Source organism: Neodiprion virginianus, chromosome 5, assembly GCF_021901495.1.
Source record: "Neodiprion virginianus isolate iyNeoVirg1 chromosome 5, iyNeoVirg1.1, whole genome shotgun sequence".
In the NCBI taxonomy this organism is placed as follows: Eukaryota; Metazoa; Arthropoda; class Insecta; order Hymenoptera; family Diprionidae; genus Neodiprion; species Neodiprion virginianus.
The window spans coordinates 13,537,608-13,565,093 of record NC_060881.1 but is presented as its reverse complement, the minus strand read 5'-3'; the positions used below and the strand labels follow the sequence as shown (position 1 = coordinate 13,565,093).

The window sequence follows — 27,486 nt, the reverse complement described above, 5'->3', positions numbered from 1 at the left end:
TTTGATCTTCGAGCTTAAACTTTCGACCTTCAATCTTCGACTTTCGACCTTCGATTTTCGATCTTCGAACTTTGACCTTTGTCTTTGACTTTCGACCTTCGACCTTTGCAACGGTTGTGGCTATATGGCTATGAAGATTTAACCTTTCATTTCACGTATATACCATTGTACCTGGAAAGACTCAGTCCTTCACCCTACGTCTATGCCTTTATAGCTATAAAGATTCAACCCTCCACCTTACCTATACATATATGTGTGAAGATTTAACCCTTTACCCTAAATATAGTATTCCGCAACACCTATGAAGACTTGACCCTTCACCTTCTGGATATACATCCATCTACATATCGCTCAACAACCGATTGATAATTTAATATATTTTAACGAGGTAGAAGATGTACTACCGCCCGTCTTACCTGTTGACCCGTCTCACGTGACTTGCTGGCCTAATTAGCGATCGCACAGGACAAGGAGAGGATCACGTGGCAGCGACGCGCCGAAAATCGGCCGGGGTTGCGAGAAGCATTACTCGACCCGGCACACTTTTCGTCTAGTGCCTATATTGCGTGGACGTGCTTTCGCTCACCAACCCATCAACGCCCGAAATGACACTTTTCATATAGTCATGTTTGACCGATTGCCAACAATGCTAGGATAATGGGATTATAATAAAAATTGGTACCCGACTATTTTCAAGGGTGCTCTTTCAGAATATCGATGTTATAAGCCATGAAAATTGGATTTTATATGGAAAATTTGCAATTAAAAAAAAAACGGCGAAATTTCGATATAATTTTTTTGAAAAACTATTTATGTCGAACCTTTGTTACGTCCTCCAGACTTCATATTCCTTTCCCACACTCTTAGTTACCTTACGCTCTGTAGTCTGCCCTTATCGTCGGCGAGTCAGCAGATTCTTCTCTAACTTGCGGCTAGCTTGCCTCCTACATCCCGCTAAACTCGTAGATCCATCCTAGCGCTCAAGCAAGACACATATCCCTCTGAAGCAAAACCATACCCTTTTCCTCGACGGACTCCTTTGCGTTGACCAAAATCACCAACAACTACTTGATAATAATAAACAATCTTATACTTCAAATCGTTTACCTTCCGTTAAAACCGATTCCTTTTTACTCTATTCACTTCCTGCATTGGGAGTAGTAGCACGCGAGTGCATAGTCGACGTCAACGGACCCTATAATAGCCAAATAACACCTTGGCTGGGCGTGGAGTAAGCTTCGATTACCGCTCATCGGAGTCCACCCCGTAACACCTTTATAATACGCAAATCAGACTCTTTTCTGCAAAAATCGTGGAATTTTCATGTGTACTTTAAAAACCTATTGGTAAGGAATTTTTTTTATCAATTATTTTCAAAATAGTGGCTCGAAATGGGTAAAATTTTATGTAAAAATCAAATAATGGTTTCATGCTTGATTTCTTGAGCTAATTGTTATATCTTGGGTTCAACTTTGGATATAAACTTGATTCAGTGTTTGAATATCAAAAATTATGGAAATTTTGAAAATTAAAAATGGTGGATTCAAGATGGCGGATGAAATCATTGAAAAAACGTTATTTGGTGCAAAAACTTTGTTCCTAGGGTTTTCGGGGTCGCTGATTACAAATCTGAGGTCAGATTTGAAAAAATACAAATTGGGGATTCAATATGCCGGACAAAAAATCAATATCACATGGACTGGATTTGCCACTTTGTATTTTGTGAAAACTGACCTAGATCCGTAATCAGGGATCCCCAAAAAACCCTGAGAGCGATTGTTTTACGCAGGATCGTACAATTTTGATTTTTTGTCCGCCATAATTGAATCCACCATTTTGTATTTTTTCACATCTGACCTCAGATTTGTAATCAGCGACCCCGAAAATCCTAGAAACAAAGTTTTTCCGCCAAATAACTTTTTTTCAATGATTTCGTCCGCCATCCTCAATCCGCCATTTTTAATTATCAAAATTTCCATAATTTTAGAAATTCAAACACTGAACTAAGGTTATATCCAAAGTTGAACCCAAGATATAACAATTAGCTCGAGAAATCAAGCAAGAAACCATTATTTGATTTTTACGTAAAATTTCACCCTTTTCGAGCCGCTATTTTGAAAATAATTGATAAAAAAAAATTCCTAACCAATAGATTTTTGAAGTACAGATGAAAATTCTATGATTTTTGCAGAAAAGAGTCTGATTTGAGTATTATAAAGGTTCGATATAAATAGTTTTTCAAAAAAACTACACCGAAATTTCGCTTTTTTTTTTTTTAATCGCCAATTTTCCATAGAAAATCTAATTTTCATGGCTCTAACCTCGATATTCTGAAAGAGCACCCTTGAAAATAGTTGGGTACCAAACTTTATCAAAATCCCATAGTACGAGCGTTGTTGGCAATCGGTCAAACATGATTATATGAAAAGTGTCATTTCCAGCGTTTAATGGGTTAATAGTTTATCTTCATCGCATCTCCTATAACCTGTTCTTTCTTTTGTTTCAAGTGTTCTCCACTTTATCTTCTTTTTACGTAAGTGAGGTTTCCTGTGTTATATTGTGAAGCCCGAATTTATTTGCATCGTATCGTGTGTGTGTCTTTTCCGTATATTTTTTTTTTTTGTTTTCATCTCTTCTCGCAGCTTGGGCTGCGTGAGTCACGTGGACTCGCCAATTACCTTATTCCTCATCTTATACCGCAAATATCTTCGCAACTATTTAGTTTAATTATTCAATTTGTAGTTACTATTGCTTCCTTTCTTAAATTTCCTTCGCTTATGTAATACGGCTGAATCGCAGCGTGTTACTATCGCTTTGCTTATGCTTCAATAGTAATTATTCAACTTTTTTTTAAATCTTTTTTCATATAATTACCTGCTTTATTTGGAGGGCTTACCTATTGTTCTTTGAAGTGATCGGGGAATTAATCAGCTTATAAATTCTCTCAGGTTGTTTTAATCGTATCATCTCATCTCTATCGTTCACTGTAATTTCTGTTATTTTGTCTATATTGTTTCTCATTTGATTACAAGTTGCCTTAGCACGGAATATCTTTGAGTAATTATCGTCGTAAATATACTGCGTGTGCAATCTACTATCGCTGCGCGCTGTAACAAGTCGTTTTTGGAATCTTGAGTATTGCGGCGTACTGAATAACATCTTTCTATTCAGTTCTCGTCTCTATTATCCCCGTCACGTACTTTGTCCGTAGTGCCTCTCGCTTGAAATACATCACGTTATAAAATCTTTCTTATAATTTCTTTTATTAAGGGGTTATATACAGTTAGAATTTTCAAAAAATCGATTTTTTTTTTATTTTATTTTCTTAATGTACATATATTTAAGAATACACACAGAAAATTTCATATCGTTCCGGTGAATATTTCCGAAGTTACACGCAAATTTGAAAAGGCGTTTCAGAGTGCTTGAAAGTGCAAGGCCGGAGCGAAAGGGTTCACCTGGAACGCTGTCCCTTTTATGCACCTGCCTATCGTAAATGTTCCCTTCTAATATATTTAGATGCGTAAAGCAACAGTGTGGTATTGTTTTTTTTTATACCTGAAAGGTAAATTTTTATTTTTCTCTCCCCAAACTTTAAACGCGTTTTTCTCAAAATGGTGTTTACAAAGTCGGTGACCAACATTACTCGAAAACGGCTAAACCGATTGGTCTCAAATTTTAACACGAGCTTCTTAAATATATTTTTTAGTAATTAATCGAAGATTTTTTCTCACCGATAAATATATTTTTTTTTATAAACAATTTAGGGCCGAAATTTTGGTCAAAAATCGATTTCTTTTTTTGAGAAACCGCCACATTGTCAAAAAAATTTATTTTGCTTATTCCTTCGATTAATTACTAGATTTAACATTACTTTAAGGAAATCTGTTTGGTTTTTTAATTTCTGAGGATGCAGTTCAAAGATATAGTGATCACCGCAAAACGTCTTTTTTGAGAGGAGCTCCCGGAGATCAGCTGTAGCTCTTTTCCAAATAAATATTTTTACTAATAGTAAGTCTTAAATTACAGTTAAAAGAAAGCATAATATGTGTACAAATTTTCAGATCAATAAATTTGAAAGTTTTCTCAGAAAAAAAATCTGAAAAATTCGCTTTTTTCGGCCTTCTAACTGTATATAACCCCTTAATACGATAAGAATATTTGTCTCTTTTCTATATCTTACCGTTATTTCTTTTACATCTATCGCATATATCTGGAGCTGGATACTACGTATTTATTTATATTTTCTATCATAATATTTGAGTCCTGAATATTCACTTCGAGTACCTTGTTTCTTTGCATTTGTAACTATCTGCTGTAATTTTGATATTCTCTGATTGACTTGTATTTCTTGCTTCCTTTTGTCAATTATAGTAATTCGTGATTTCTTTATTATTTGTAATATTTTCTGCTTTACCTAAAAATTATCCTGACTGTCCTTCTTCACTGTAATTAATACTATTTATATCCTTCGCTTCTTGGCTCATTGAGCTAAGATCAAAGTTTCGGCTCTCATCAACTTAACATCTGATACGCTCCCCATCGGGGATCCAGAATATTAAACTGGTTTTTGGAAGGTGGCGGAGTCTCTAGGACTTGCTCCGGCTCTGCCACAGATCAACCCTATAGTGCGCTGCCATAGGGAACGTCCCACTTAATAATTCATACAATTAACACCGTCACCTTTCAGGAATCAGTAATATAAATATCAGTAATGGCTTTGTTTTTATTTCCTTTGATTTGTTTTTCTAAGTGTTGTAATGTGGCACTTTTGATGCTTGTGACACGGAGCTTCTTGAACCCTGGGCGGAACCAAAATCTAGGGGTTCCTAAGATTGGCTCGCGAAAACTTTGTAAAAGAGCGCCAGGACTAGAGTCACGCATCCGAAACAACGAGAGGGGACAGTTTAGCGAATAGCGGAAGATATTTCAGGTTTTTTGTTTATTTTTCGAGCTACAACGGCATCAGGCAGGCAGTCGGCACCGAATTCGGAGGAATTACGGGGTGGCAGACTGGCGACGATTGCGAAGAAAGGATGTCGCGGCTGCGGAGGGAGAACCAATGAAGATCCCCCCGTCGCGGGAATCCAAGGTGGACGCGATTTCCGCTGGCGGCCGGCGCGCCGCAGCCACTTCCCCTTCACTCTGCCAACAATTAACTAGCGAACTCGTGACGGACCGACTAGCGACAAAGGAGCACCAAGCTCAGCACCAAGACGTCATGGAGCTGCGCGGAGGACGAGATTGCGATTTAACGTCAAGTTCTGCGCCGCAATGCTCTTAAAGGTGCACGTCGAGTTGCGCAATCGACGAAATCGATGACGGGTCGATTATTGCGTATTCTTGTGGGTATGACGTCACATATGGGATGGCGTATCGAGATCCGTGTTGCGGCAGGTCGTAGGTTTTTGAAACTACCCTAGTTCTGGCGGTCGTGCTAGATAGTCACGTTTTGGCAGTTGCGCGAAGTCTGGGAGCTGCATAAATATTGCGAGGGGATGGAGAGGGTGTTGCGAGGATGTAGAAGGTGAGCGCTGTTTCTATCCTCGCGATTGAATTTCGAGAATAATTGCGAAAAGGCTTGCCGAACAACGGATAGCCGTTTTGGATTTGCGTTGTAGAGAAGTACTCGAAATTCGTTTGCCGATTCTTTTGCTTGATGACCGTAGCCTGAGTGCGCGTGATAGAGTAGAGTAAATTTTGAGCCCTTCAGAAAGTTGAGTAGAGTCACGAGTTTTAGTTGAGTCTCTCTCGTTTTTGAAATTGAGTACAGCTGAATTCCACTATACCTGGTCGAGTCGCTTTATCGGGTTTTTCAGTGTAGCCTCTCGAGTAAGTTGCGTATGGCCAAAATGGAGTGTTTGAAGTAGCGAATAACGTCTTCGAGGATTTCGAGAAGCTTTGATTTTGGTTGCGTTGCGATAGCGATTAGTTGAAGTTACGCTTAGTTGAGCTTGCGATCAGTCAAGTTTTCGTTCAGTTAAGATGGTGTTTAATTGAGTTGCGTTACCTTGAGATTGCATTTAGTTGAGGTTACGTTTAGTTGTGCTTGCGCTAAGTTGAGTTTTCGTTTATTTAAGATAGTGTTTAGTTGAGTTGAGTAGCGGTTCAGATAAGAAGTTCGCGTTACGGAATCTTAGTTGCGTCTGCATTATGTTGTCGTGTATAAATCTGTTCGGCTGAGTTTCACATATGGTTGAGCTCCGTGGATGCTGTTTAGTTGCGATAAGTAAGAATTGAGATTCATGTTATTTCAAGTTGTTCTTGAAAAGGTTGAGCAGGAGGTATACATTTTTGTATTATTAAACAGGTTGTATATTTTGACTTCATTCAATAACAACGATGGTTGATCTTCTACTAGCAACCAGCTGATTTTACAGTCTCTTCGCGGGACTTTCTCGCCGTTCGATATCGAAAAGTACACTGCCGTCCTCTCTTTCGCTTGGGCCTGAGCCCGCTTACTATTGCGAGCATCTTTTCGAGAACAAATAAAAAGATGTCGCCACTTGTCCCTTTTGGGCAAGTGACTTGTACAGTTCGATGTCGTAACATTTATCATATTACAACAGTTGTCAAGGTTGGATGTAAGGCAGCTCGAGGTAACGTCGAGGCTCCGAGTGGGGTGAGATCTCGGGTGAGATTAGTAGCAATACAAGGAGAGTTCTACTTACAGATTCCTGTTACCGACACTTACCGACATCCTCCCCAGACTCAAACCCTTCTCCGCGATAACGTCACAGTCTGCCGTACCGACTTAAGGTCAAAAACGTGCAACCTTACCGACTATTGTATCAGTCGACGGTCAAAATCGCACTGCTTTATCGACGATTTTTATCAGTCGAAGTTCAGAACAGTGCTGTTTTACCAACAATCTTGGCGACTGAAGGTCAAAGTCTCTATGATGTGCTTGCCTGCCAAAGGCAGAGGGTGCAGCAGGGGGCGTAAACTTTCTCACTGACCTGAATGTCGGTTACCCGTCCCACATTTTTTTCCCGCAATAGGACCGCTGATGTGTAACGTCAACCACCTCAAATTCTTTTCCCACAATAGGACTGCTGATGTGTAACATCAACCACCCCACATTCTTTTCCCACGTCATCAACCACGCGACATTTCAAAATTGATGGTCTGAGAATTGTTTTTTATCAACGTGAATGCCGATACGTCATCATCCACGTGACGTTCTATTTGGCTTGTAATTGTAATGTAAACTCTACGATAAATTTTGTAGGGTTTCAGTCAAGGTCAGAGTGCAAGGTCAACCGATAGCTGCGGTAGTATACATTCAGAGCGATGGATCTGCGGTGTTGGGTGACCATCGCTCTGGGCATGCAAATCATAACTATGTACAGCTCGGCCAAGGATTGAGAGCAAAGTTGAATGCTACTTAAGCTTTGTATTGAAAAAAAATTCCCTCCTAAGAGCTCAGGTAAAGATGTAAAATTGAGTCATAAGTATCCTTTGAAAAACAGTTTTATTGAGTACAATTTTCAGGATATGGTTGAAATCACTTTACAACGATAGTACAGTCATTTTATTCAACAGGATCCTAACCATTGTTGAAAGGTCTGCGAAAGCCTTGTATGCCAACGATAAGTTCCATCTTTAAATTGTGCGAGATGGTAGAAACGGATCATCTTTTATACTTACTTTTTCACCCCACCACTGAGCGGGTTGTATTCGACAATACGATCGTGAACAATCAAGCAATACGCCGATGTTTCAGCGGGAAAATTGGCTTAGGCTTCAAATTCAAGACGGATGTCGACAGGTCCGACTTCAAAGATTCGTTTGTATAGAACAGTCGATAACGAATAAGGGGACGTCTCGAAGGAATTCACTCTTTGTCAACAACGGCTCGGGGTTCTTGTCGTAGTAGGTAGCTTGGAAGTTTGCGTACATCTCGTACAGGAGCGCGTACAGATGATGGCTCATGTTGAGGTTCAGGTTAGCGTACGGATAAGATTTAGAGTTTGAAAATAGCTCAACGTCCGTGACATTGCAATGATCGAAATGATTTGCGTTTTTGCCGGTCTTGTTCTTTCGACTTGTTTGGAAACCCGAAATGACGTATCGACGTTTTTCAAGCTGAGTGGGAGTTTTCTCAGTTCAAACGTGTTTCGATGTTGTGGGAAGTAAGGGATATTCGTACAATTCCCAACTGCGGAAGCTCATCGAAATGAAATTTAGTAGGTCAACTTTCTTCTGATCCATGAGTTTCAAATACGGTATTAGCCATTCCACTGCATTAATCGTGATTTTGAATTCCTCCTCTTGAGTCTGCATGATTGCGTTGACGTCAGTTTTTGATCTCGTCAGAATTAACTCATGTTTAGCGTTGACAACGATCTTGCGGTAGTCTTCGGTGAAACCCAAGATCATGCGGAGCGGTATCAGTACGTCAAAATTACCCTCGGCATCGGTTAATTTTTTCTTCTCTTCTACATCAAGCCATCCAGCGTTTTCCATCAGCCAAGTCTGACCAGGGTGCAGGGAAGCGTAACTCTTCATGAGACTAGTCAAGCCAACGTTCATGCTTCTATCAATTTCAACTGCATCAATTTCGTAGCAAATTTCTTCAAACGAATGACAGATCGCGTTGTTTACGAGCTGTGTGTTCACATTAGCTGTTCCATCAGGTTTGAGGAGTCGTCCATGAATGTGTACCGAACTTTTGCTGAGTAATATGCATAAATCCTGATGCTGAACGGTGATTCGAATTTCATGGCTGTTGTTGAAAGTTGACGAGGCGTAAGGTTTGTAGCGTGAATCTCGTAATGCGCAACGGATTTGTCAAAGACGACTGGTGTTCGAATGTTTAAGGGAACGGGACAGGGGCCAACGTAAGGATTGCCAGTAAATACTTTGCTGGATCCTTTATTTTAATAGGCACGTGATATGAGAGGGAGAGCACAGTTATGGATATGCCTCGTAGGACTGGCTCCTACGAACTGCTGTTTGTGCTTGCAAGAGCTGTCCATATACCAACTTACCACAATTTCTTCCTCCATGGTACGTAGCAGATGATAAAACAGCAAAATCGGATTTTTAGGTGTCGGAAATTCCTCTTTCAAAACGTGTCAGTTTCAGACCCCGAGCTACCAGGAACTCCACGTTTTGAGGTGTTAACCGTTCGAGAATCGATCGATGACTGACTTGATCAGGGCATGCCGACTTACTGATATACCCACTCTTTGACAGTCTGTTGTATACAATTCCCATTGTTAATTGCGATTTGATATGAGGTCTCACAGTGATAACCTCTCCACGAAAATTAACCAGGTCACCGTCTTGATCTACTAACCGGAGCTGAACGTGATCTATGGTCCTGACGGTGATCGGAGGATGAATGACGTGCGACAATACTTTAACAATCTTATATCCTGGTGGGACACTCGGGAAAAACTCGTGAATAGTGTGTACTTTATGTCCATTGACGTAGGCGCCCGTTGTAATGCTGTACTCAACTCGCAACGCGTTGACGTTGAGTATAGTTACAGGCACGGCTGATTCGTGAATCTTATCAACTCACAAAACACGTAGTTTGAATCCCATAAGTTAAGCAATGGAATCATTCGATTCAAGTCAATCGTGTGGTTGCATGTGGTTTCGCTGCGTGATGTATTATTGTTGGGTTTGATGCTGGCCTTATATCTGCATTTTTCAGCTCGTTTTGAAGATACTTTTCCATGTCCTCGATCTCATAGTTGCCGCTTGGTATGGTGATACCTTTATTAGCTACGTAAATTTCATTGTGACCAACATCAACGTAGGGAATCGAATTCAAGGTTAACAATTCTATCAGGTCAATCGCGTAACTTTCATCACGAGCAAGTTCGATCGGTGGGGAATATAGTGCCTCGAGAATCGAAATGTTCCCCTAAATTGTTCACGTTAATGAATCATCCATGACTGCGAGTGATAGACTGACTCTGATAAATCATGTACCATGTTTACATAGCTCAACACTCAGAAATTTCAGACACAAGTGTCCGCATGCAATTGTATCATAATCCTGGTACCTTTCATGATTGTATTTAACACCACCAACGCCGAGGTATTTTATGAGGTCTGCGGGTGGTTGAAAGTTACCGAAACTGTCAAAGTAATCAATATTATTGTCTCGTTTCTTGTATGACCCAGTGTGTTCCCGGACCGTCTTTGTCATCAATGTTGATGATACCTGACTCGGTTTTTAGTGGACCGTTTTTGGGCATTTCGTTTCGCATGAAAACACCGTGGAAATGCGGAACCTCAAAGATTTTCGCATATTTCAACAAGGCCCAATCAGTCAACGCTCGATGTGGTAGCATCGCATCTAGTTTTTTGAAAGATGAAGACCAACACCTGTTTCATACGGTTCCATGTAAAGCCCTTTACCCATCGCGATAGCTTCTATAGTTTCGTTGTGTCGTTTGACCTTTTTCAGTTCTCGTTTAGCAGCACTTGCATCGTTCACAGCTCTTGCTATACCTGCTGCACCACTGACTAACGTGCCTGTGGCACTCAGTCCAGCGAAAATACGAATGAGAAACGGTAGAAAACCACCGACTTTTGAAGGTACTGGTAGAACGTGAGGTGTTCGCACTGTACCTTCACCACGCGTTTCTTCAACAGCGTTTTCAGCCTCTGTTCGCACATCGCGCGTCGTATCTGTCTCGCGCGCTATATTAATCCTCGAGCGTGTGCGAGTGTGCATGAGTGTAAACGTGTGTTTGCTGGAAAGGAGAGCTTCTAGCAGAGAGAGCGTGAGCAGATCGTTTCGACTTGTGAAACTATGCGAATAGCATTACCTCGGCCACTGTGCCTCTTCAATTGTGACATCAATGAATAGTTATTTCTACAAGACGTCTCGTCCTTATTTCGCAACCCAGTGCATGAACTATCACCATCTCCATAGATAAATGGCCCCCTTCAGCGCAGATTCGATAGATACTACAGCATCGTTGCTTGGAACCATAGAAAAATTTGCAGCATTCATAATTTTTCTCAAGGTCGCACTTTTTGATTTCAAATTTCCCATTCCAAGTTTGAATTTCACTTTGATTGAATTAGCTATTGCCCAAGCTGCTGCTTTTTTACCCAGATTAGCGTCCGGCGCGAAAACCCGTTTCCAAGCTTTCCGAGCCAACACCCTATCAACCTCGTTTCTAACTTCGAGATTTTCACGATTCTGCGAGTGAGCAATGTCGCGATCCTTGCAAGTTTCGCCGAGAAGATGGATTCCCGGATCACCCCGCGCGAGTCTCTTTGTTAATTTTACACCAAGCCCACAGTTCTGATAACTAGGTACATGTCATTCGACTGAAAGGCTGTTGATGATTTTATTCACCAGTTCCTTGCCACTATATTGCCGCCTGCTGCTTCGTTCACCTTTATACACGATCATGTACGTGCGTTGACTGCAGAAAAGTGCTTCCAAAACGAGATACTTATAGCAAATCCGATCAGTCATGTCCGAGATGCGGTTTGAGAAACAACCGACTAAACTTGAATAATAATGAATTTCGACAAACTTTCAGAGCGAAATGTCAAAAGGCACAAACGGCACGGTGAATTACGCCCGAATAATGTACGTGCAATATTCTGTGGACCATCGAATTGTGGTGAAACTAATGCGCTGCTCACAGTTATAACCCATCCCTACGGACTGAGATTTAAGAATATCTATATCCACTCAAAATCCCTCAACCAACCGAGATACCAATTGTTGAAGCGGTTGTTGGACAATGTTGAGAATATTGAGTATTTTGCGTGAACAGAGCGTGAGCAAGTAATTACACCGTAAGTAGCACGACCCAACTCAATAATCGTATTTGACGATGTAGCATGCGAGAAGCAGAACGATATAAAAGCCTACTTTTGCGTGGGTAGACATCAAGACGTTGACTGTTTCTATATCTGTCAGACGTACGCGCGTATTCCCAAACATCTCGTGCGCGACAACGTGAACTTACTCGTGTTATTCAAACAAGACGACATGAACCAAAGACACGTATACAACGACCATTTTAACACCAATATGTCTTACACAGAGTTTGAAAGTGTGTGCTCTGCATACTGGAACCGTGAAAAGTACGGGTTTCTGGTGATCGACAAAGACAGTGAGCTCAACGGAGGACCATATAGGAAGGGATCTGATTCTTTTGTTAGCCTGGTGAAGAAATGAAAACTAACGTTTCCAAGCAAGAGACGCAGTAGTGTTGTAGACTCAGTTGCCTCAACATGCAGAGCTCTGAAATTTCCAAGCGAAAAAATGTCCTACATCGAATCGCTCAAGCAAGTGCTGCAATCCGTCGAAAACACAGATTGCTCCAGTCGGGCAAGGAATGTACGGCTCAGAAATTTCTGAGTCAATTGAGTGACGTTTTCAAACCAGTGGTGACTCCGTTGCAAGAACTGGTGAATGTTACAAAAGATACTAAACCTGTAAGACAAGAGGTGGAAGAAATTAAAGAAGAAATAAAGCAGATGAAAAATGAAACGAAAAATAAAACTGTCTCGGAAATAGACGATTCCTTCGCTTTGGCAGAAGGTGAAACAATCATAGAAACACGGGTCGAGGAAATGGAGGATGAGTATTTTGGACTGATGAGAGATGTGAAGACGCAAAGTGAATTGTACAACGTGTACGGTGTACGCAACCTCTCAAACGAACTAATGATTGGTGATTCGTTGATATCTTTTGAGAGTGACTACATTCGTATTGGTAATACGCTTCTCCCAAAAACAAAGGGTTTGCTGGAAGTTTTGTCCAAACAGAAGCCTGACGGGTCTTATGTGAGCGCCAGAGATCGGAAAAGTTTTGAAAACATAATCCTCGCAACGAACGCGTATGAAAAGTACTACTCATCCGATGGGGCTGTTCCAAACGATAACAGTTGACAAATTCACAACTGTTATTACTGAATTGATGCATCATTTCCCATCACCTCGGCGAAAAGGTAAAGCTCTACTTCCGCAAGCTATGATCACTCGACAAAGTGTTCAAACGGAATACGGTTTCTGGGATGATCCAAACGAGTTAGTGAAGCGTCTTCGTTTACCCATGGTATCTCAGGCAGCAAGAATTCCGAGTTACAATAACGAAATAATCTGCATTAACGAAGAATTACGCGAAGCAGGAATCATTCATCAAGCATCTTGTATCGGTTTTGCATTCATTACCGAGATGATCGTACAGGTGTTCGGACGGCATCTGGATAAAAACACAGCTGCGAGCACTCGCGGTCCTCCGGGTGTCGGATTTCAAATACCAGCGGACTGGCATTACGATATACAGAACAAGTAATTGTGCAATGTCGCATATCCCGCATAGCCGAACAATGCTGTAACTTTAAAAATCTTAAGACGAAATTCCAACGTGCTGTAAAAACAAATCGACAACCTCGATCAAATGATCAAAGCTTTGGAGAACACCACAGAGAAAGCCTTGGATACCTTTTACACGGACTTTTAAACAGGCAGAGACCTGTCGATTCGGAACGCTGAAATCATTTCCAAATTGGACACCAGATTAAGAGCGCTGGAATATGAACGAGAAAAAGGAAACACTGGTGACGGAACTGCATAAGCCTGTACGCAGGAATTACCCGCGTCGACGTGAAGACGTACCCGGCAACGACGAGACCTGGCTGGCGGATCTTGTTGATATGATGTGAGGCGCTGGACAAAACAAAGGCTACAAGTACATGCACACAGTTATTGATATCTATTCAAAGTACGCGTGGGCTATACCGATAAAGAGCAAGTCTGGAGATGCTGTGACGAAGGCAATGGAATCTGGGCATGACCACAGACGGGTACAGGAAAAATTACACGTCGACAGAGGAACGAAATTTTACAACTCGAAATGTGAATCTCTTAGGTCACGCTATGGAATCAAACTTTACTTCACGTACAGTAATGTGAAGGCTTTGATCTGCGAAAGCTTCAATCGCACGCTCAAAAGTCAAATGTGGAAACGGTTCAGTATGCAAGGAAGCTACAAGTGGCTCGATATCTTATCTGATTTGGTTTCGGCTTACAACAACGCCAATCACCGAACCATAGGAATGAAACCAACTGATGTCACCGTTGAGAACGAAAGGTTGGTATTATGTCAGGCGTACGAAGAGCTTCGAGCGAAACCTATCCAACCGGCCAAGTTCGAAACTGGTGACAAAGTTCGAATCAGCAAATTCAAAAACGTCTTTGAGAATGGTTACACTCCCAATTAGACAACGGAGATATTCACAATAAGCCCAGTGGAAAGAACTTATCCTGTGACGTACAAGCTCAAAGACTATCAAGATCAACCTATCTCTAGTGATTTCTATGAACAGGAGCTCCTTAAGGTTGAACATCCAGACATCTATCTTGTGGAGAAGGTGCTTAAGAAGTGTGAAAAAAAATGATACGTCAGGTGGTTAGGTTTTGACAACATACACAACAGTTGGATAAATGAATCTTATATGTAACATTGGATAAACGAAACTTTTTCCTAAATATGTGCTTTGTTGAAAATTAGTTATAGTTTCTGTAGCTTGAGACCCTTGGGGTAAGGAACAAACGAGATAACACAACACGGTGAATTATTCGTGAAATGAAAAGATTGCGTTTATTAATGTATGATAACGGAAACTGATATACATGAGTGTATCATGGTGCAAATACATGCAGACTGGAAGAAGGTGGAAATCCACAGACCAAAGTCCAGAATTAGAACAAAAACATATCTTACGTATTAACGTCTCATTCTAATTTTACTATTGACTAGCTCGATCCTTCGTCTATATCCACACACAGAAACGGCGCCAATATTTGTATATTCTCAACATGCCTTTATTTTCACACCTTAAAGTGCCGCTGACCTGGCATGTCCTATATATATTTCGTGACGTCAGAAGCGGGGAAATCGCCCGCACAAATCCTGATGAAACGGGGGTATGAATCTGACTGGGAAAATTTTTAAAAGATAGCTTAAATAAAATTGCACGTCTGTATCTCAGTCACTACTATTGCAGATCACTGATAACGTCTAATGAAAATAATGATGAACTCAATAAAATCACGTCGCGTCAAACATGGCCGATCTGGCTAGCGACTTGTTGAATATTCACCGCTTGTACGATATCAGAATTTATTTCACTTTCGCCGGGGAGATACCGACGTACAAAAACACACACGTAATCCGGGAAAACGTATAGCACCATTCAGTTTTCTGTAAATATGGCACGATTTGTGCGGGAGATTTTCAGGTGACAGGAGCCCGTTCTGATGCACGACAAGTCTGTAACTTAGTTCAACGTTGAACCTCCAGAAGCGCTGTAGTCGACAGCAGCGGTACCAGATGGTAGCACCACATGGTAATACGCACACGTCCTATGTTTCTGCTAAAGCAACAATCTGCAGTACCGACGAGAGCATAGGCTTTTAGGTGGATACGAAAAAATGTACAACTCACTCAGAATAACCGCTAGATTTTGAAATTTGTGCATATTATAAGGCATCGTTTGGAAATGATAACATCAGTTCACAATCGCGGTAACTATTCGTAATAGCATGTAGCCCGAGTGTATGTGAACGGGGCATTCCATGCAAAACCGACCAACCCGTGACCCCGATCAATTTTGATTCTATTGAAAATTTTACACTTTCTTGTACCTGCCAAAAGCAGTCTGTGTAAAATATTTTAGATGTTTGTCTCAACCTATCCAAACTCCATAAATTTTTCAAAATTTCGCACAACTTTTTTTTAAATGCTCATGACTTTTCCAAAACCCAATATTAAAATATTATACTGTTTCTTTTCTCGTTTTGAGTCGTAGTTCCGGAAAGAAAATTATACTTTTTTATTTTAATGAAGGGTTTTGGGGCATTCTACGTCGCGTACGCACCACTTAAGTCTGCCTTCTTCCGTCGATTTGATAGAAAATCATTAACAAAAACGAAAATACCTATCCATTAATTCCCGTTTGTCGAAAAGGCAGATATGAATGGCGAATAATTGACAAAGAATGCCTCATATACGCTCCGGATATCCCTATCTAATAGTAGCATCAGTGTCCGCAAAATTGTCATACTTACAGATTATTGACCGAAAGATTAGATGCGGCAGTAAAATAAATACTGAAATTGCAGGAAACACGCATGTATAGGCGTGAGGGTTTGGGGTTGAGATCAACAATTGTGCTTTTGAACAGACCATTATTTATTTATTTATAGCAAATTTGGGGGGGGGGGGGCGGTTGACAATCGTCCAAGCCTGTTTTAAAGATTACCCTCATATATACGCGAAATTGTTTCTGAACCGAATATGTTTAACAATACTAGAAATCCATCCCGCAAAAAATCTTTGTCATTGTACATACATACAATTACTGCATACAAAGGTTCAAGATTCATGGCAAATATTTTACAGGGCCGATCCTTGTTACAATTCTGATGAAGATTTGCTTGCCAATTTTTTCTGTTTTTAATTCTCAACAAATAAGGATTTCATACTTTATTTGCTTCGTTTCATTTGTCAATTACGCCTAGTTCCGAATGATGCTACCAAATGTTTTTTTTACATGAGACGAATTACCTGAAAGTTACTCATTAGGTGGAAATCGTTATAAAACTACACACCGTGACTTCTCGTAGATGGTATACGCTACGGATACACTAGTGAGTTTTGGGTTAGTTTCTGCATCGCATACGACCTACGAAAAGTCGGGGTATGTGTTACTGCTGTACATCAAAGTCCGGCACTATCCTATAAGATTTCACAGAAATTTGGAACTCTCGCAGGGATCAACTTCTTCGAATTCCTAGTACTATCCCTCACACGCCACTGTCCCCACTATCCGCGCGGCCGTCACTTCTGCGTTTCCTCGCGTACCGTCCACATCCACTTTTCGCGGTGAACGAAGCAAACGCGAGTGTTTTGGTAATTTGCCGTGTCACAAGTTCTAATCACGTGCAAATTTTCACGCGGCTAGTGTGTATACATATATTTGTTACAAACAACAATAATCTTGTGAGTGCAACAATAGATAAGTTACGTCACACAGCTGAACCGAAATAAGGTTAAATTTGACGCGCCGATGAACGAATCGTTCGTTGAAATGGTAAGTGTTTTATACTGCAAATTTCTGTTATGCAATTATAGATATCATTTACAAAAATCCTGCCAAATCTGCACTTGCTATGCAGGGTGATTCATAATTCACAGCAAATACTTGACAGGGCGAATCCTTGTCAAAATTGGAGTTGAAAGTTCTTAAGAAATTTTTCGGGAAAACGGCTTTTTTCATTCGAAGAAACGGAAATTTAATTTTTTCGGATTTCTTTTTCGATCAACCTTTTTATTAGATCATCATCAGAATTGATATCGAAATTCCCCGGTTGATTTGTAAATAATTTGTACGAAAATTTTTTTTTCACAGCTGTTTCGGGGGGGTCACTGGGAGTGTCAATTCATAATGGCGACCAAATCATGCTTATGCGTATATTCGAAAAATGGTTTTTCAGGTTAAAATGATTTTTCTTGAATAACTCGGCCGGTTTTGATTTTACAGGAAAACCATGACAACAAAAGTTGTATAAATTTTGACTCTCTACAAGTTTAGTTCCTACAGTTTTTCTTCTAGGATCAAGATTTTTGGAATTAAACCTGAAAAAAGCGACAAATTCGCAATATTTCCATTATCTCGTTTATTTTAAGCTTAATGGTATGAATGAATGGCAACAAACTTGTTGAGAATCAAATTCTGAACAACTTAGGTTCCCGCCTTTTTTTTCCAAAAATTGATACTTTTGGAATTTAACCCGAAAAGGAAGAATTCTCCGTCAACTCGGCCACTTTGTTTTCAACCATCTCAGATCTGCCCCATAATTGGTTACACCAAAGTACTACTAAAAGGTACTCTGTGTGAATTCATTTACATTTTCCAATTCATTATTTGAGAAATTGCCGTTTTTTTTCAAATGAATATACATTACCGTTCATAAGTATGGAAACACTCGCCCTAGAGTGTTCTCATTGTACTCATGATGCTCATTGTATTTCTACGAAAATGTATACCGATGAGGAGTGAGGAGGGACTTCCAGCATTTTCTTAGTAAAGAAAAAAAAATGTAGAAAACAAATCGTCTCGTTTACGTTTGCTTCGAAAGAGTGGTGTTCGAAAGATCGTCGTTTTGTTGACATTTGTTGCGATCGTCGTTTTGTTATACATTTTTCAAAATATTGAGTAACCAAATTGTGTACGTGTTTCAAATTTTTTTTTTCACTGTTCTCTTCATATATTATATAATCATTTTGATTTTTCGTTAGGAGTGTGCAGAACATAAGAATTGCTGAATGCTTCGTTGCAAATACCACAATTTTATCGGAGCCTAGATTCGAATGCTCGGAGAGTTCAATTATTGTAATCGTACGGTAATTTTCTTTTCCGATAATTGGAGAAATTTACACGTGTTGACATATACCCTAAATACGATGCAAATATGCGAGAAATTTCAAATCTTAAGGAAAATAAATATCACGACTGTTATTATTTCATCATATAAACCATAAAAAGTCAGTTGGGTTTTAATTTAGGTTCGTGAGTCAGAAATATCATCCTGACAAAAAATGACCGCGTATATTCCAAAACAATGAAAGCTTTTTCGAAGTGAAATGTGAGCATAAAAAGTAAAAACCTATTTCTACAATTTTTTTTCCGGAAGCGACGAGTCATTCAGTTTGGTTGCAAAATGAGCCGCAGTAATCTTGAAGAATCAATATCTCATCTCCGGTTCTGTTTGACGTAGAAAAATGATTCACAGCACATTCGCGAGCAGAGAGGATGAGCTCTCGTAAAAACTTTGGTTTATCCGGAAACATTGAACATTGTAATTGTTATTAACAAACTAATTGTTTAATGGTACCATTTTTGGCGAGGCTTCTACCATTTTATACATTCTGTAAAAAATCTTTCCGATTATAAATAATCCGTCGGGTTTGACGAGGAATTTCCCATTCATATCCATTCCGAATGACCTACATTAGATATCTGCTATCGGTAGTAAAATATTGAACACGGTGAAATTTAGAGTGATTCGTAAAAAATGAATATCTTAATTTCAAAAGAATTATCTCAACTTTTCGGATCATTCAAGATGATCAAAATTTTTAATCACACTATTCCATTTCATCAGATTCAACCATTCACTTTTAACATTTTTGTGTACAGTGAGATCGCGCCGACACATGGTTGTAAGAGAACAGAAAAGGACCGATGTATTTGTATGAGTCCTTGTATGATAGGGAGGGGAGGGCACGAATTGTGTGCCGAAGTATATTTTTATCGACAAGTACTAATCATGTTATGGATTCTGCGTTGAAAAGGCAAAACAACCAAATAAGCACGCTTATATTTTACAGGATAATCTATCGTAACCGTTGGACGGTCGCAATGTCACATGCAGATCGACATGCCGCGAGGATATCTTCATGGAGTGGTGAACTATGTTCAAATTATATTACTTCGCAAAGGATGTTAGAAACTCCCATCAACCGGGAGAAGGAACTGTTTCGCACAACTCGCAGCTTCGTAGTTACCTCGAATCTCGGATACTATTTCCATGTATTTAATATTTCAGAGGGTATAAAAATAATCCTCAACGTCGATGTCAAAAATTGTTCCATATATCCATAGTAACATGAATAAAGTGTTCCAATATTATATATAATCATTTTTTGGAACCCTTTTCACTAGTAAAATAGCTTCGTACGTAAAATTATTTCATTATTGTCAGTAGAGTTGTGTGTAAGAAGCGATGTACAATTTTAGAATGATTTCGATACCTATGTCGAAGAATAGTCATGCAAGGTCGTAGTGATGCTTTATAAAACGCGATCACAACGATTCGTACCCGTTTTGTTTCAATCGTATTTTTCGAACATATTTCCAAATATCTACAAATGGTAAATGGTGATATTTTATGAAATCATTTTGAAAATACTTCATGCTGTGTAAAACTAATATTGCGCGACACGTTTTAATGTACATGGGACATTCTTTTACAACCGAACACCTTTGTGACCGACACATTTTTGATCTAGCTGAAATTTTTTTTGACGGGTTCTATACCGAAAAAATAGGGATACGTATTCGAGGATTTTTTATTTTACATATTTCGTAAAATAGAGGGGATCGAAAATTTGATAATTTGGTGTTTTTTGGCTTGGAAGACTCACTTTCAAAAACTCATAACGCCGTTTCTATTTGAGCTGGAAAGTTCGTTTTTTTCATCTCAAAGCTAATAAAATGAACTTTATTACAACAATTCTTTCATTAACGATTATTCCTAAATTTATACTGTTATAAACAATTAATATGTTTTAATCGATCTTTAACAATTGCCCCAACCTCGTAGCGAGTTCTTAGCACAACCATCGTATTCTACGTCAAAGTTTTTATCCATAACGTATTTGGAATTGATGAGGAAATTATTATTACCGGAGGAAAAGAATTAATTTATTTAGCGCGGCACGTCACATCGGCGCGCGAGTTCCATTGCACACCTCATCATCTTGCCTCGTATCGTTTTTCTCTGTAATATAAATGATTACTCCATATTTTTAATTGAATAATATCATTTATCAGTATATCTCTCTATCTAATAAAAAAGTTTCAAACAAATTAACGTAGAAAAAGATTATAATAACAATAGTAAAGAAAAGATTATAATAACAATAGTATACGCATGAAGTTGGCGGTGGGGTGAGATCCCGAAAACAAAACAAAAAGCATCTAGCAAACCCTTTGACAGCTGTCATCGGCTGTTTATGACAATCTTTGACAAATATCTTTATAGGCATCTGTTTCTGACGCGCAAGAAATGACCATGCAAACGAATATTATCAAGATGATTCCCGACGGGAATTGTCTTTTTCGCGCGTTGGCGTATTGTGTATACGGCACTCAAGATCGACACGCAGAGGTGAGACTGAGTATCGTTTCAAATATAGTGGATAATTGGTCTACATTTGCGAGTTTTATTACAGGTAATAAGTCAAACGGTGCTGTGATTAGGTCACCTGGTGATTACAAATCACATATGAATAAAAATGGAATATACGGGGTAGAAGCAGAATTAGCTGCAGCTGCGGACATTTTTAAGATATGTTTAATCGTGTATCGCGAAGAACAAATTCATCCACACCAGATCGGATCACAAAATGAAACACAATTCTCGCTCCTCTTCACCGGCGAAGGAGACAGTGGACACTTTGATGTCTTGCAGAACCAAAATAAAATTCAGATAGTGAGTAATAAGTATGAAAGCTAACAATCAAATAATAGTAAATCTAAATATATCACCAAACAGTCAAAAGGACAGCCAGGATTTACGATGACAATGGAGAAAGGAGGAGTTTTAGGCAGCAAACAAGGCGCTAAAGATGGTGGATGGTCGGAAGTATCACAAAAGAGAGAGGAAAATAAAATTGTAAGTGCGAAGAACCAAATAAGCCATAGAATAATATCCATCAAATATTCGTATAACCAGGTAAGAGGACGACCACGATCGATGTTGACCACAAGAGAAAGAGGTGTTTTGCGGAATGAACAGCAACGCAAATATAGAGAAAAAAATAATATAAAGAAGGTGATTTTGGAGAATAACGGGCAGAGCGGTAGCAAAAATAATTCAGCAAGTCAAGGAGATAGATCGATATCAATAGAGAAGGAACAACAATTTTTAACCAACGAATGGAAGCTTAGATTGATGAAAAAAAGAAAAGTAAGCACAGAAGGAATTGAAGTGGACAGCAAGTGCAGACCTGTCATCAAATCAACATGAAGGAATTCGCCTGTCTACTAGACAATGCGTAAGGAAATAGTGAGGCGCGCAGCGCCGAGTGCCCGAGGCGCGTAGCGCCGAGATGGGGTTGTCGCGCGAAGCGCGCAGGGGCGAAGCCCCTAGTAAGACTTTATAAAAAATTCAACAAAAAAATAATGAAATAAAAAACATTCTTGTGGCAAATAAAAAATCAATTCACCAAGATTTTAATACATTATTATTATTTAATAAGCACCCCGTTCTGCACTACGTCTCACAATATTTACATTCACTTTTAATATATATAGTATTTTTCGTTTAAAAATTTGTACAACCGTTTTTTTGTTGACACAATGAGAATTGCTTCGCTTCCAATTCTTCAAGAGAGGTTAGAATCACACAAATTTTTAAGAATAAATGTAAATGTTGTACGACGTACTGCAGGACAAGGTACTTATAAACTAAAAATAATGTATTGAAATCTTAATAAATTGATTTTTTATTTTACACAATAATATTTTGTATTTGATTATTTTATTCTTACATTTTTCATAAAGTCTTATTTGCTATTAAATATTATTATTCAATTGAGAATATACAGTAATCATTTATATTACAGAGGAAAACGATACGAGGCAAGATAATGAGGCGTGCAATGGAACCCGTGCGCCGATGTGACGTGCTGCGCTGGATAAATTAATTTTTTCCTACAGTAATAACAATTTCTCCATCAAATAAAATTGCGTTATTGATAGATATTTCGACGTAGAATACGATGGTCGTGCTGAGAACTCACTACGAGGTAAAGGCAATTGTTAAAAATCGATTGAAACATATTAATCATTCGTAACGATATAAATTTCGGAATAATCGTTAATGAAAGAATTTTTGTAACGAAATTTATTTTATTAGCTTCGAGATGAAAAAAACGAACTTTTTAGCTCAAATAGAACCGGCGCTGCAACGGTCAGCCAGAGTCTTTTTCTTGGAAATATTCTACTTTGGTCTATACGCCTGGTATTTTGAGTTCCAAACCGAAACCACTTTTGAATTTCTGTCGGTGAGGATTTCTTACATAAAATGTTAAGCGCCGTCTCCATGATTTTTAATAATTTTCAAGCACTTTTTAGAATCCTTGTTTGTTTCTCCTTCTTTCAATCGCACATACTTGACAAAGCTATAGTTGCAAGACTTGCTTCAGAAGGACTGCTCTACGCTGGCACTGTCCCTTTTGTGAGCAAGCAGCAACAGCCTGACTCACGCATTTTCGAAAATTCACGGACAACCGCATGCGATATTCTTTGATGAAAATTTCTAGATATTTCACAAACGAAAGTGCAGCGCATAAGATGGTGAAACAGAAGAATTTTTGCACGTCTCACGTACGATAGAACTGTGGTAGTGAGCTAATCGCTAGAAACTTGAGAGGATAGCGTTCTCTGAGAGCGTTAGAGGGGATGGTTTACTTTGCCTATGGTGTTGAGTTCAAGTGGCCTAAACATAGGAAGATGCTTATCAAAAAGTGGTGCGGAGAACGAATCAGTTGCTCTCAATCCAGCGAGGAGTGCAGGTGGGTGACAAAAAATCAGTGCAGTTGAAAAGTTCTTTAGTTTTATCGTACAACTTATAGATTATACTTTTATGGTTCAAACAATTATCTTACTTGTCTGTGTGTATTTTCCGTTGTTTTATCAGCAGAACACCAACTTTACGTACCAACTTTATGTACCAACTCTAAAACACAGAAACATCGTAATGGCGGAACAATTGAACGAAAGTAAGATTGATTATTTTTTGAAAAAACTATATATGTATACATCAGATCACATAGCACAGAAAATAATTTTTTTCAGCTTGCATGGCTCGTTTGTTCGGTAAAACCGATCCAGCAATTTTTGACATCGTACGGATTGCTGGATTGGTTGTTCCGCTACGGATCCGCTGGGCGGATCGTGAACGCGACATCCGAACTCGGTTCTATGCCACCACTGTCTGCCGTAGTGTCTTGTACTCGAGGGGGCCACAGAGTGTGTATTGCGTGAACTGTGCGCGGGAGGGGGGTCTCAATGAGATAGCATCGTTTTCGAAACACGAAAGAATACCGTTCTCTCGCATCGAGAGTCTACCGTCCTGCGTGCGATGTCGTCGTGTCCAAAAAGAGTTGCAAACGCATCGATGTGGCCTCTGCAGACATCTTCTGGAATTGTACTGTCAGAAGGAAAAGATGGTTCACTAGCCAGAAGATGTCTTACGCAATTCGCCTACATGAGAGCATGTAAATATACAATTTGTAAATTTTTATAATTCTAGGTTTCTTAAATTTTTTAGAAATTACATTAAATATGTGTTTTCTTTGGCAGAGACCTGTCGATTCGAAACGCTGAAATAATTTCCAAATTTGACAATAGACTAAGAGCGTTGAAATATGAACGAGAAAAAGCAAGCACTGGTGACGGAACTGCATAAGCCTGCACGCCGGAATTACCCACGTCGACGTATAGACGTGCGCGGCATCGACGAGACCTGGCCGGCGGATCTTGTTGATATGACGTCATATGCTGGACAAAACAAAGGCCACAAGTACATGCTCACAGTCATTGATATCTTCTCAAAGTATGCGTGGGCTATACCGATAAAGAGCAAGTCTGGAGATGAACCCAACGGCAGACAGTGGTGGTCTATTATCCAGACGATGTCTTAGGTAAGTCGCGTTCATGAGAGCATGTAAATATACAATTCGTAAATTTCCATAATTCTAGGTTTCCTGAATTTTCTAAAAATTAGATTAAATATGTGGTTTCTTTGTTGCAGATCTCTTCAATGATCAACTAACGACAGGCGGTTTAATAGTGGTAGTATTAGTAGTAGTGTATCATACAGTAATATACGAATAATGTCACAGTAGTGGGATAAACAGGGTTTTTTGAAAAAAATTTCACAATGGAACGCGTGTCGCTGCGTGATGCTTCAACAGTTAACGTAAAAAGTTTATAAAATTCTGAGTGAAAAAGTTAAAGTCGTTGATTTGATGGATTTCGGTTGACCATCGTTGCAGAAATTGAACAAAATGTCAGATACTAATTCAAACTGTGCGCATCGTGCTATATTACGTCCAAAAGCGCTGAACAGATGGCCGATACCTTTAAACAATTGCGAGGTAAAGTAATTAAGATGGAGTCCTAAAATTAATAACTTTGAAAACGATTCATGTAAATTAGGTTCAAGGATTTATAAAACGTGTGGTTAGGTTTTGACAATACACATAACAGTTGGATAAACGAATCGGACATGTAACATTTGAATAAATGAATTTTTTGTAAAAACGTATGTGCCTCTTTATTTTATATCCGACACATCACAAGTATGCATCTTTATTTTTTATACAATCGACAGACATATGCATCGTTGTACAATTTTTCATATTTCGGAGCGTTCTTATTCACCATCCTACATAATAATATCTTATAAATCATGGTACAGTTATAAATTACAAAGCTAAGGTGCAGGCTTGTAGCTCCACGGAAGCGGGTCGGTTGTGTTTTGAAACACGATCCGCTTGTCGTCATTCCAGCTCAGTGCCACTTTCTGCTGTTCTACGGTGTATACCTCGTGCTTTCGACTTAATATCGAATGATGATTTGTGGACAAATTTTCACGTTTCGACGCACATTCCAAATAATCGTTGAAAGTGAATTTTCTCAACGCTGATCCTTTGACACCTTCGGCACGTTTATTGTCTTTCTCATCTCCCGAAACTCGGAATGCGCACAATTTAGCTCTTAATCCTAAAAATTCCAGCATTATTTTTCCCTCATTCTCATCTTTCATCAAGCCAAGAACTTTTTTGTTCGCTAGAGGCATACCATAAACGTTGTCAAGCGGATAATCAGACGTATCGAATTTGTGCAAGTCCTTCTTCGTATGTTCGTATATGTCGGGGACGGTAAAGTTGTAAATCAAACTGTCGGTATGCGTATACATTAATTTTGCTCGGTTACCGAATTTCCGTTTAATATAATTGTAATGAGAATCGTAGATATATGTTTCAGACAGATCCATGATGGAGAATCCTGCATTCAATGGTTTATTCAACTAGACTTTCGTCTTACTCATTTCGAAGATAATTATCTCCTTATCGAAAACGGTGCAGCTGTGAAAATTAGGTTTGGCTACGGTAGCTCTAGCACCGTATCTCCCATCCCATTTCGTGAGCAGCCTGACATCTCTGTATTTCTGAACGTTCTCCATTGTCTTACCAAAAAACAGCGTTGTTCATTGATTTATAAAAATTTTCGTCGAATTCGATGTTTGATTTTTGTCTCTAATCTGTATTCGAATCTATGTATTTTTCAAGCCACGCTGTTTGTCTGAACTTGAGAACTAGATGAATTTTGACTAATTTTCAACCTAACTCTCAACATTGTTTTAAAACGCGATAATAAATGACGTAGTTTTGCTTGGTAAGTAATTTGACCGTCAATTCAGGTTCCAATGCTTTAGTCAGAAAATGCGAATCGTGACCTGACAGATTATGGAATATCACCAGAAAAGTATGTGAGTTCTGATCTGAAAGTGAGTCAAACATCTATCATGTAACCAAGTACGACCTTTACGGAAAATTCTGTCAAGAAGCCGAATATTTTGACTTTCGACTATTATCCATTATTGAATTTCTGCTGTTGATGATGATGAGCCAAACACGCGAGCCTGTCCGTGTGCGTGGAGCGGTACGTACCAGAACAATTACATGAATCGAGATAATAACATTCGGTGAACATGGGGACCACCCTACGATATCGCGATTTTACGTTTGCAAAACATAAACACAAGGGTTCATCATATGAGACTGTAAGTCCTGGACCAGCTCATTGGCAGTCAAACTCCGGTGATGTTCATTGTGCCTCCGAACAGAAGAGAAAATTGACAGTCAAACTCCGGTGATATTCATTGTGCCTCCGAATGGATAAGCAAATTGACAGTCAAACTCCGTTGATATACATTGTGTCTACGAATAGAAGAGAAAATTGGCAGTCAAACTCCGGTGATATTCATGGTGTCTCCGAATAAAAGAGTGAATTGGCAGTCAAACTCCGGTGATATTCATTGCGCCTCCGAATAGAAGAGAAAATTGACAGTCAAACTCCGTTGATATACATTGTGCCTCCGAATGGAAGAGAAAATTGACAGACAAACTCCGGTGATATTGTGCCTCTGAATGGAAAAGCAAATTGACAGTCAAACTCCGGTGATATTCATTGTGTCTCCGAATAGAAGAAAAAATTGACAGTCAAACTCTGTTGATATACATTGTGCCTCCGAATGGAAGAGAAAATTGACAGACAAACTCCGGTGATATTGTGCCTCTGAATGGAAAAGCAAATTGACAGTCAAACTCCGGTGATATTCATTGTGTCTCCGAATAGAAGAGAAAATTGACAGTCAAACTCCGGTGATATTCATGGTGTCTCCGGATAAAATAGAAAATTGGTAGTCAAACTCCGGTGATATTCATTGTGTCTCCGATTAGAAGTGAAAATTGGCAGTGAAACTCCGGTGACATTCATTGTGTCTCCGAATGGAACAGAAAATTGACGGTCAAACTCCGGTGATATTCATTGTGCCTCCGAATGGATAAGCAAACTGACAGTCAAACTCCGTTGATATACATTGTGCCTCCGAATAGAAGATAAA

General features: G+C 39.3%; 1 protein-coding gene and 1 non-coding gene across 8 annotated transcripts in view; one reads left to right on the top strand and one right to left on the bottom strand.

The window, feature by feature from the left end:
• Positions 1-27,486, bottom strand: part of LOC124305499 (sodium/calcium exchanger 1) — a 1,112,430-nt gene that overhangs the window by 462,451 nt on the left and 622,493 nt on the right. Inside the window, exon 6 of one of the 7 annotated variants that reach the window (XM_046765032.1) lies at positions 20,472-20,565. The exons of the other annotated variants lie outside the window; for them this stretch is intronic. Within the exon in view, the coding sequence (XP_046620988.1) occupies positions 20,507-20,565 (59 nt within the window). The 3' untranslated portion in view covers positions 20,472-20,506. Of the gene's footprint in view, positions 1-20,471; positions 20,566-27,486 lie in introns of those variants that run through there. 7 annotated transcript variants of the gene reach the window in all.
• On the top strand, positions 4,471-4,659 carry LOC124306527 (U2 spliceosomal RNA). Its single transcript, XR_006908639.1, has one exon. It is a non-coding gene; the product is annotated as a U2 spliceosomal RNA (small nuclear RNA).